Raw genomic sequence first — 12364 nt, 5'->3', positions numbered from 1 at the left:
ACATTTTTATAGTAATATATGAAACTTAGATTTTGATTTGCTGCGACAGAGTGGTAACCTCAGTTTATTCTCCCAAGTATGATGGACCTTAACATTGATTATTTTCATTTTTACTGTGTTGTCTACAAGAGACTAAATGTCTTCAAATTTGTCAGTGACTAGTATGGGAGAAATGAGCCTATGTTTATTTAATACATGAATTCATTTATGTAATGTATAACATGCTCCATCTCTGATTGTTTGTCATACCCAGCATGGTTGGCTCTTAGGTTTTTATTTTTTCCTAAACTGTTCGTTCTTGTGTAATATTAAGCTTTATGTCTTTCAAGCTATTTCATTGCTACCATGTTCATTACATACACTGCCTTTGGTCAAATGTACCTCTTCCGGTAGTGACAGTTGATGGTTTTTGTTTAGTCTGTATTCTTTCTACCTTCTGTCAGTTTGTGGTTTGAAACCTTTTTATATTTTCAGTAACTTATTTCTAAGTTCCTCACTTACCTTTGAAGTTCCTGTATACCTGTCTTGTCATTTATATCAAGGTTCATGGTATGATGGCAAGAACATAAGCTTCAAAGTCAAGATGTCTTCAAATCCTAACCTTACATTTCATTAGCTTTAACCTCGAGGAAGTTAATTTCTCAGAGCCTTTGTTTCCGTATTTTGTAAAATAGGAATTAAACTTGTTATGGTTAGACATATCTAAGTAAAGAACCTTGCATAATATCTGGCATACTCATATTTAACTTACTTCTCCCACGAGGTATGCCATCTATTAGACACTTTAAGAGTGGTGTCTTCTCCCTTCAAGGAAAAGATAACTTGATGAAATAGTGATCTTGTGTTGATTTCATTTTTTCCTTTTTAAGGGCTTACAAAGAAAGTTGAAGGAATTTCTCTTGGTTATTGTCCTGAAAGGGCTCTGGCCATTTTTTTTTTTTCTTTTTGAGGCAGAGTCTTGCTATATTGCCCAAACTGGAGTGCACTGGCACGATCTCCGTTCACTGCAACCTCCACCTCCCGGGTTCAAGTGATTCTCCTGCCTTAGCCTCCTGAATAGCTGGGATTACAAGCATGCTCCACCACGCCTGGCTAATTTTTGTATTTTTAGTAGAGACGGGGTTTCACTATGTTGGCCAGGCTGGTCTTGACCTCAAGTGATCTGCCCGTGCCTTGGCCTCCCAAAGTGCTGGGATTACAGTGTGAGCCACCATGCCTGGCCTGATCTTTTAAACAGCGTTTAAAAGGAGAAGATTTGTTTTTTAAACTTTTCATTTCATAACTCTTAATTCTCTGATACACCTGTTTTTTAATACTCCTTCCTTTTGTCAGATTGCATGGGTTAGTTGTGGATCAGCCACTGGAATTGACTACATCCATTTTGTGTCTTACAGCGCTGTTCATTTTTATATTTTATCTTTGTTCTTTGAGGTGGTAGATAAATGTATTTGCCTGGTGAGTTACTAACTAGTGATCGAACTTCACCATTTTGTATAGATGGGTTCATTAGACTCTTTTTTTTATTGTGCATAATTCTCTCATTTTCAAGTTTTGTTTTCTTTTTAATACTTTACTGTTTTCTGGTTGGACTGTGTAAGTTATCTTCAGGATTATGAAGAAATTAATGGAACAGATTAGTCATATTAGCTTAAAGTCCTGGCTTTTCATTATTAGTGTCATTCTTACTGGATGACTTGCAAGAATGACCCTTAGGTACAAAAGAATTATATTTTCAAAAGTCTAGTGTATACGTCAGTAAGGCGTAAAGAAAACACCTATTTCATTGAAGGAAATCAGGAAGAAAGTTAGTTTTCATCTTAGTCAATAGATTTAAGATAGCCCAAATCAGAAAGAATAGTTTTGATCTAATCTTATGAACCACTTTAAACATGAGTAACTGCAAATATTGTTTACCATGATAACCCACAAATAACTTGAGTTACATTAAGGTTTTTGAAGCAGTAGACAAAATTAAGCTTCATTAACTGATTTTAAACTTTTTTTAGGTAAATGAATTGGTGGATGCCAGAGATGTCGGCCTTGGTGCTTGGTTTGAAGCACACATACATAGTGTTACTAGAGCTTCTGATGGACAGTCACGTGGCAAAACTCCACTGAAGAATGGCAGTTCTTGTAAAAGGACTAATGGAAATATAAAGCATAAATCCAAAGAGAACACAAATAAATTGGACAGTGTACCCTCTACGTCTAATTCAGACTGTGTTGCTGCTGATGAAGACGTTATTTACCATATCCAGTATGATGAGTAAGTGCTCAAGCTATTGAGGACTTTATTCATATTTTCATTTGTAGAAACCAAAGCCTTCTATTTCAAGATTATTTTAAATAGTCTTTCTGAAGAAATCCTTTAGAGGTTATGTTCATTTGTTACTTTTTGGTTTTGGTGGTTGTACTCTAATTTAAAGGTCCTTTTAGCTCTCGATTATCTCTGGTTCTTAAGTGGTTTATTTTTTAGTATCACAATACTGGCTTAATTTAGGGTGTATGGGTTTCTGTTTGTCTTTTTCTCTATTAGGTGGGCTTTTTTTGAGATGGTCTCTCTCTGTCGCCCAAGTTGGAGTGCTGAATGGCACGATCTCGCCTCACTGCAACCTCAGCCTCCTGGGTTCAAGTGATTCTCCTGCCTCAGCCTCCCAAGTAGCTGGGATTACAGGTGCATATCACCACGCCTGATTAATTCTTGTATTTTTAGTAGAGATGGGGTTTCATCATGTTGGCCAGACTGGTCTCAAACAGCTGACCTCAAGTGATCTGCCCCCCTTGGCCTCCCAAAGTGCTGGGATTACAGGGGTGAGCCACTGTGCCTGGCCTCTATTAGGTATTTTGATATGTATTTTAACAGTATTTTGGAAACTGTATTTTATAATATGTAGTGTAATAGCATTAGAGTGACATCTATATGTGTATGTTGTGGGGCGTGGGGACCGGGTCTCACTTTGTTGCACATACTGGAGTACAGCAATTTGATCCTGGCTCGCTGCAATCTCCGCCTCCTGGGCTCAAGCGATCTTCCCACCTTAGCCTCCCAAGTAGCTGAGAATATAGGCATATGTATTACCATGTTTGACTAGTTTTTTTTTTTTTAATTTTAGTTTTGAGACAGATTCTCACTCTGTCACTCAGGCTGGGAGTACAGTGATGCAACCTCCACCTCCCCAGGTTCAAGCTAGTCTCCTGCCTCAGCCTCCCGAGTAGCTAGCATTAGAGGCGCGCACCACCATGCCTGGCTAATTTTTGTATTTTTACTAGACATGGGGTTTCACCATGTTGGCCAGGCTGGTCGCAAACTCCTGATCTCAGGTGATCTGCCGGCCTCAGCCTTCCAAAGTGCTGGGATTACAGGCGTAAGCCACCACACCTGGCCGGCTAATTTTTTTGTAGAGATGTGGTCTCACTGTATTGTCCAGGCTGGTGTTGAACTCCTGGGCTCAAGTGATCCTCCCTCCTCAGCCTTCCTGAGTGTTGGGATTAAAGGCGTGAGCCACTGTGCCCAGTGCAAGATTTTTTTTAAACAGCTTTTTATTGAGATAGTTCACATACAATTTACCTGTTTAAAGAGTATAATTCGTTGTCTTTGACGTACTACCACAAACTAATTTTAGAACAACCCCCCAAAAAGAAATCTCATATTGATTATCAGTCACTCCCCAATCCCACTTCCCCAAGATAATAGGATTTATTTATTTATTTATTTAGAGACAGAGTCTTGCTCTGTCACCCAGGCTGGAGTTCAGTGGTGCGATCTTGGCTCACTGCAACCTCTGCCTTTCAGGTTGAAGCGATTCTGCTACCTCAGCCTCCTGAGTAGCTGGGGGCTACAGGTGCTTGGTACCACACCGGGCTAATTCTTCTATTTTTTAGTAGAGGCAGGGTTTCACTGTGTTGGCCAGGGTGGTCTCGAACTCCTGACCTCAAGTGATCCACCCACCTTGGCCTCCCAAAATGCTGGGATTACAGGCCTGAGCCACCACGACCGGCCCAAAATAGGTTTTAAACTGTTAGGATGGAAGTGGTATTAAGAACTTGTCTTGAGGGTTTAGATTCTGACAGTAAACTATTGTCTTTATCCATTTAAAAAATTGTAGTACGAAAGTTACTGTTGGGACAGATTTAGTATATTAAACACACTAAATGACCTTAAGTCACTAATCAAGTAATACATTAATATGTATGGAAAATATTATGCTACCAAATTCTTAACAAGTACGAGTTCGAAATCCTAGAACGCTTATTATTTTTCATACCACAAAACAGTATAACAACACTTCAGTATTCAGATTTCCAGGATATCTGGAAATAAATCAAAAGTAGATCCCTTTAATCTTTACTTTTCTGGTACTTATTGTGGTTGTGGCTAAGCGGCCAACACTGCTTACTTGACATGGTAGATGGTAATAGTACCAACGATTATCTGAGTATTTAGATCTGGGATTGGCCAGAACTGAACTGAGGCTGGGGTAGAAAGGGGTTGAAGTTGTTGTATTAATAATAAGTGGTCTCTGGGTTTATAATGCTGTGTCAAAAGAGGTAAATAAGTAGAATGTTTTAAGTTCTTGAGATTTATTGTGGAAAGGGGAGAAACAATTAGGAAAACTACTACCTTGAATCTGATTCTGGCCAATAAGAGTTATTGTTTGGCAAATAATATTATGCAGAATGGCACAACATAGACATAGAATAAGGAACTTTAAATAGTGAACTAAGGCTTATTAAATTTTACAGTTTTAGGGGCTCTTAAAGTTGCTTTTGAAGTAAGACTATCCAGTGGATAGGACCTACCCTTCAGTTTGGTGTATCTTAGAGCACAAAACACAGTACCTTAGCATATATTTGGCAGCTTTTTTTGTCAGTTAGAATGAATGTTAAGTAAAGGGGAATCTAAATCCAACATGTGTGAAAAGACTAAAATTACCTGCCCTAAATAATTTTACGTGATGGAATTAAATGTTTCAATGCTGGCAACTTAAACATAACGATAGCTGAACTTTCTTTGAAAAATGAAAGATAACAGAAGCTTAGTAACAGGTAAATGTCACCTCTTTAAAAAGAGGAAAGGACTATATAAAATATGAGATGTATAACATAAATAAGCTCCTGGATAAAAGAATCATTATGAGCCCGATATGGTTGTGATAGAAAGCATGTTAAAGTTTCATTCTTCGTGATCATTAGAAAAATGAATTATAAAATATAATGAAGTACATGTTGATTTCAGTAAGTTATCAAACAAGTTCTTCTTTGAATGGAGGATGCATTGAAGAAAGCTGATATAGCCTAACAGTAGTAATAAGCAGATTTTTAATTTTATTATTATTATTTTTTAGACAGAGTCTCGTTCTGTTGCTCAGGCTGGAGTGCAGTGGCACGATCTCGGCTCGCTGCAACCTCTGCCTTGCAGGTTCAAGCGATTCTCCTGCCTCAGCCTCATGAGTACCTGGGATGACAGGTGCCTGCCACCACGCCTGGCTAACTTTTGTATCTTTAGTAGATACGGGGTTTCACCATGTTGGTCAGGCTGGTCTTGAACTCTGGACCTCAGGTGATCCACCTACCTCAACCTCCCAAAGTGCTGGGATTACAGGTATGAGCCACTGCACCTGGCCAGATTTTTTTATTGAGTAGTAAGCTCCAAGTGAGTCGATAGAATGTGGTTGTCATATAGTTATGCTGTAAACCTGTTTTGCTTTATTTTATTTATTTATTTTTGAGACAGAGTCTTGCACTGTGGCCCAGGCTGGAGTGCAGTGGTGCGATCTCAGCTCACTGCAAGCTCCACTTCCTGGTTTCAAGCAACTCTCGTGCCTCAGCCTCACAAGAAGCTAGGATTATAGGCATGCACCACCACACCTGGCTAATGTTTGTATTTTTAGTTGAGGCTGGGTTTCACCACGTTGGCCAAGGTGGTCTTGAATTCCTGATCTCACACACCCACCTTAGCCTCCCAAAGTGCGAGATTACAGGTGTGAGCCACCACACCCGGCTAGTTTCATTAGAAGTAAGATACCTAGTACAAACCAGATGATGCTGCTGTTGTACTGGACTGGCTATTCCCTACTAGGAATATTGTCCTCCAACTCCCATGCCTTAAAAACAATACCATCAGGACCTGGTGCATGTTCAGAGTAGGAGTCAAAATGTAAAACTACAGTGAAGAGTAGCCAAAAAAACTAAATACTTAGCTTGAAAGACCTGGATTATGATAGTTCCCGTATTGTAAAAGCTCTTAGAAGAGATTTCTGTGTAACACAGAAGGGAAGTTTCAGGATAACCTAAACTTCCTACCAGTCAAATCTCTCTGAAGATGGAGAATGGTCTGCCTTGAGAAGTAGCCAGTAAACTAGCATTGGCCATTTTCAACCATAGTTGGGAAGACTTATTGGAGATGATGCACTGCAAAGAGAATCTATGAAGTTAGTAATTGTATTAGATGACCTGTAATGACAGCATGTCATTTTTACCTCTAAGCCAGTGTCTCTCAAAGTCACATTTTTGTACTTTAACTAAATAGGCTTTAAGTACTTATAGGTTACCATCCCATTGCATTTATGGCTTTATGGTATTTCTCTCAAAGAACTACTTTTTCATTTTGCTCCTAGAGTGATAAGCATTATTTGGCAAACCTGTGCACAATTGTGTCTGCAAACCTCTTGAGTGTAGCAGTGTAGTTTGAACAAGCTGTCATTTAGCAAAAGCAGGGAGATGTATTGTACATGAGATGAAAGAAACCTGCCTCTGGAATTATTCTGGGGTATGCAATGTTTGTCAGTTAAAATGGAGCTGTTTAAAAGCTGTTTTTTATAGTAATCTACATATCTAATAGATTACTAGACCAGATTATCAGTCTTTGAGATGAAGCTTCATTAAAACAGAATTCGTTGCTGAATTAGGCCAAGATAAATAGATATTCTCTTGCATCTTCAACTTCTACTCCAGTCAGAGCAGAGTTAAAAACAATTTTTAGTCTATGAGGAATGATAGCCATTATAGATTTATGATGTTTCTTCTTAGGTAGAGGAGTTTCAAACACCAAACCAAAAAAATTTAAGTTATAGTAGAAGATGTAATTCTAAAATATAACTGAAATAATTTGTTTCCTAATTTATCTTCACTTTTCCTTCAAAAATTACAGATACAAACACTAAGGTCATGAAAAACAGGTTATGTTAAGAGATTTGAAATGTTTTAAAATTTGAGTTTTACTAGTTGCTTGTAAATGGTCCTTTTCTATAGATTTCTTGGTGAACATAGGCTGAATTGTTTTTTGTTTGTTTCTTTGAGACAGCCCTGCTCTATGGCTTGGGCTGGAGTGCCGTGGTGTGATCTTGACTCACTGCAACTTCTGTCTCCCGGGTTGAAACGATTCTCCTGTCTCAGCCTCCTGAGACACAGATGTGCACCACCACGCCCGACTAATTTTTGTGTTTAGTAGAGATGGAGTTTCGCCATGTTGGCCAGGTTGGTCTTGAACTCCTGACCTCAAGCCTCAGTTTTGGGATTACAGGCGTGAGCCTTCCTGAATTGTTGAAGGTTTCTTGTGAATATTCGATTGTCAGCCTTAAGGCCTACATTAAGCTGTCACCTTTGTGGTTCACACCTTTATGCAGATAGTGCAAAGCAAACATTGGGTTCACATCATGTACAAAGTAGATAGATATTTATAAGTTTTTTTTCTGGATTGCTGTTCTATGTCACTTATCTGTCCTTAACCTTGTTTTAGTAGAACTCAACCTAATCAGTACTCAGGGAGAACTTTGACAGCAGAATTATTAAATTTAAACTCTAGAGATTTAGATTTCAAGGAATTCTTAAGTCATTTTTAAAACCACTCCTTTAGTGGGCACATACAACTTGGCTGTGAGAACTACCTCCCCTTACCCAAACCCTGGTTACTGGAGAGAGGCTATACTTGAATGAAAACTCTTGTTTCTAGTGGTATTTTGAACAGAAAAGGGAGGAGGACTTAAGCAAAATGTTAAGGTAATAGAGGCAATTATAAATCATTAAGTGGTTAATATAAAAGAAAAAAGGGAGAAAACATCAAATTTTCTTGTTTTATTTTAGTAAGTGTGTACTGTTCAGTTTTATATCTTCCTCAATGTTGTGTATTCCCGTCAATTATCCTTTCTGTAGTTAAGATATTAAAAGTTAAGATTAACATTTTTAAGGGCCCTAAACATCTAAATTCACAAAACTGACAGCAGTCTTGCAAGTAGAGACCCTGAAGCTATTGTTGAAGAGTCAGGATGTTGACTGAGGGAAGTAGTGGTCTTGAAGGGCAGTCATTTCATTAGTGTTTTTAATAATATCTGTGGCATAGCTTATGATATTTTAGAGAATGTTGTCTTATGTGCCGGACTCTGAGCATAACTTCTTACACAGATGCTATGTAATATTTAGCATGACTATAATGTTAGCTACATTAAATCTCATATGAGGAAACCAAGGATTAATTATATAATTAGCCAAGGGTCACATCTATTAAACTGTCTGACTCAAGAGCCCAAGAGTTAACCAATATGCAGTATTGTGATTCAGCACAGACATGGTACATATAATTGATAGTAGCCAACTTTTCTATATTGCTTTCAGAGGTCAACATTTTATATAAATATTTAATTGCAAGTATGAGCTGAAGACTTGCTTTAGACTTTGCCTGGGATTTAAAGCAAAAAGCACACGCGCAACTTCTATTGAGCTAAACCGTAGGTATGTCAACAACTTAGGGTATCCTGCCAAATTTTATCTGTACTCATCATTTGGCTGCTAAAATCTTTATCCTGCTTTTGTATATAAGAAGCATCTGCTTTCAGTGGATTTTATTTAGATTCATTTTAGTTACTTAGACTAGTGTTCCTCAACCCTGGCTACACATTGTCTAGGAAGTTTTCAAAATAATCGGTGCATGAGACCTCTCCGCATAGAATTTCTAGTATAATCCTTCTGAGGGAGCCCCCTTCCCTCTCCCTGGCATTGATGTCTTCAAAAGTTGTAATGATTCTAATCATTCCCTGATTCTATTTCATTCCCTGTGATTCCCTGTGATAATAATTCCCTATGATTCTAATGTCTAGCCATGGTTGAGAACCACTGCCTTAGTTCATTGATTCTCAAAATAATGGTCCTTGGCCAGGAGCATCAGCACCATGTGTAAGAAATGCAAATTCTTGGCCTGTGCAGTGACTCATACCTGTAAACCTAGCACTTTGGGAGGCCAAGGCAGGTGGATCACTTGAGCCCAGGAGTTCGAGACCAGCCTAGGCAACATGGCAAAACCCGGTCTCTACAAAAAAAACTCAGCCACCTATGGTGGTGTGCACCTGTAGTCCCAGCTACTCGGGAGGCTGAAGTGGGAGGATGGCTTGAGCCCAGGAGGTGGAGGTTGCAGTGAGTGAAGATTGTGCTATTGCACTCCAGCTTGGGTGACATGGTGAAAACCTGTCTCTACTCCCACCCCCAAAAAGAAAAAAAAAAAGCAGAATTAAAAACAAAAGAAATGCAAATTCCTGGGCTCACTCCAGGCATATGATGAATCAGTCCTGGAGTTGGCTGAGCAATATGTGTTCTAATAAGTCCTTTGAGTGGCTCTGATGCATACTCAAGTTTGAGAACAAATCATTGATAAATTCCTTTTGACCCAGCCTTATCCATTACTATCAGGCAACTGCTGCCAAACAGCAGTATGGGGGAAAGGAGTTGATATATGACAGTTTAACTAAATATATTTTAAAGACCAAAGATGATATGCAATACCTGAAGAATCTGAGCATTCATTCTTATTTTAGTATGTCTAGGTGGTTTGTGGCCGGTTTTTTTTTTTTTTTCCATTTTGTTTCCTTATAGACAAAATTATTGGAACTAATTCTTTTCTAAAATTATATTTCATTCAAGCTAAATGATCTGTAGTTGACTTTAAATGAGGGACCATTTCTCCACTATACAGTCTTTACCCATATTAATTTTTCATAGAAATTAATGTCCATAATGTATTTATGGGGAAATTTGTCTGTTAAATTCTTGAGTGGGGAAAATACTGTGTAATAGTTGACTGTTCCGAGACCTAAGGTTTTTCTTGCTCTGTTGCCCAGGCTGGAGTGCAGTGGTACGATCTTGGCTCACTGCAACCTCTGCCTCCTAGGTTCAACAATTCTCATGCCTTAGCCTGTCGAGTAGCTGAGATTACAGCTGCCTGGCACCACGTCTGGCTAGTTTTGGTGTTTTTAATAGAGACAAGGTTTCACCATGTTGTCCAGGCTGGTGTCAAACTCCTGACCTCAAGTGATCACCAGCCTCAGCCTCCCAAAGTGCTGGGATTACAGGTGTGAGCCACCACCTCCAGTCAGTCCTTCTAAGACAAGCCTCCTGAACGGGAGATGGGATTGAACTGGATGTCAGATTCTTCCCTGATTGTAAAATGCTTTTCCTTGAAATGTTTCCAGTGGATGAAGCAGCTCAGTCTCTGGTCATTACAGAATAATCAATCCATAAATTTTCAATCAGTTCAAAAGTTCTCTAAACATTGGCATAAGGTTTGTTTTGTTTTGTTTTGTTTTTGAGACAGGGTCTTGTTCCATCACCCTGGTTGAAATGCAGTGGCACAAACATGGCTCACTGCAGCCTCGACTTCCTGGGCTGAAGTGATCCTCCTGCCTCCGCCTCTCATGTAGCTGGGACCACAGGTGCACACCACTGTGACCAGTTAATTTTTGATTTTTTTGGGGGGGGGGGTAGAGATGGGGTCTCACTTTGTTGCCCGGGCTGGTCTCGAACTCCAGGCTCAAGCAATCCTTTCACCTCGGCCTCCTAAAGTCCTGGAAGTACAGGCCTGAGCCACTGTGCCTGGCATGGCACGAAGTTCATGATGATATGGTCTAGGCTTTAATTTTTAGGCCATAGTTACCACACTACCACCTGTTCTCTTTATCCTCTTAAAACCAAGGATTTAACATGTACTGTCAGTCAGTCTTACAGTTCAGTTAAAAAGGTAAGTGTAAGGAAACTATTATTGTTAGTGACTTGCTTTTCCTTTATTGCTTTATTTAACTTAGTGGTCTAATTTAGAGGTCTCGGGTTATAACTTTTAGCTGATTTCTATAAGAATAAAAGTAAGCTAGAAAACACCTAGTAGTTTGAACAAGGAAGTGTCTATGTAAAGAAGGAAAATTCTTATGAAAGTTAATATGTCTGTATCTGATCTTAAGAATGAAGTTACCTTTGGCTAGGCAAGTTGCAGTCTTTAACTGTGGGCAAATGATCGCCAAGAGCCTTTTCATAGTGAAGCCCAAATTAAAGTAGCTTAATCCAATAATTTTCTTATTAAAATAACACAGTGTGCCAAGCAGTATACAAATACTTTACCTGGATTATCTCATGTAATCTTCATAGAAACTCAGTGAAGTGTAGATGTTTTCTTATGTGTAAAGTGGGAATAACTGAGGTTTAAAGAAGTAACTTGCTCAGTGTTAGAGAGCTAGTAAGTAGTAGGCAGATTCCAAAAAGCGCATGCTTGTAACTACTCTACCATACTACCTCTCATTTTAAGAGAAGCATGCTTTTAAAAAACTATTGTAAAACACCATCTATCTATAGCATATCAGTTTGTTTAAATAACTTAAAAATGTGTGTTTATCTCTCTAGTCAGAATGCTTTCACAGAACAGATACTATAAACCAGAGAAGTTCTTTTTCTTGTCCATAAACACGTGTATGTACTTCTCTGTGGGGGAGAACACATACTCTTTAGTATTAAAAGGGTTGCTTAAACCAAATAGGTTCAACTGTTACTTTTAATACAGTGTCAAGGCTTTACCATGGGATTGAAATCAAATGAAATGTTACAGCATCACTTAGAATTTTGTGGGTAACTTAGGCTAGGCTATAATTAAAAACTCATCTGGCAAACGTCTTAAAATATGTTGTCTTTGCTCCCAGCATTCTTTAAGATTTCTGGAGCTATTCTCAGTCTGTGGTACATGATTTTGAGTAGCCTTAATTATGGCTACTGCAAATAGAAGTCGGTGAGCCAATTCTGAATAAAATCAAGTGGTATTTTTAGATGAAAGTTTTTCCAAAAAGTAACAAAACTGATTTTCTTGAGTATATTGATGTAGTGATCTTTTTTCTAAGAGTTCCAAAAATGTTTTTAATAGTGTCAAATGTAATTATTTCTAGGTTTTGATGGGAGACAGAGTAGATTTTTCTTGAATTAAGTGTCATGTCAGTCTTGAGTACAGGAGGGAACTAGAATGAGTTGTTTAATTTCAGAACCCTGGTAAAATAACCTGTCTGCTCTATTGCTTCTTGGTTGTTATTGGTGTCTTTACCAAAGACTTAGAGTATTTCCTCTA

General features: G+C 38.5%; 1 protein-coding gene across 2 annotated transcripts in view; it reads left to right on the top strand.

The window, feature by feature from the left end:
* The window catches only part of UHRF2 (ubiquitin like with PHD and ring finger domains 2), a 93428-nt gene that overhangs the window by 18441 nt on the left and 62623 nt on the right, over nt 1-12364 (top strand). For both annotated transcript variants that reach the window (XM_055092175.2, XM_003823388.5), the window contains exon 3: nt 2007-2266. In XM_055092175.2, the coding sequence (XP_054948150.1) occupies nt 2007-2266 (260 nt within the window). The remainder of the gene's footprint in view (nt 1-2006; nt 2267-12364) is intronic.

Source organism: Pan paniscus, chromosome 11 (genome assembly GCF_029289425.2).
Source record: "Pan paniscus chromosome 11, NHGRI_mPanPan1-v2.0_pri, whole genome shotgun sequence".
Classification (NCBI taxonomy): domain Eukaryota; kingdom Metazoa; phylum Chordata; class Mammalia; order Primates; family Hominidae; genus Pan; species Pan paniscus.
The sequence above is the reverse complement of the archived record's forward strand: the minus strand, read 5'-3'. Positions and strand labels throughout refer to the sequence as shown.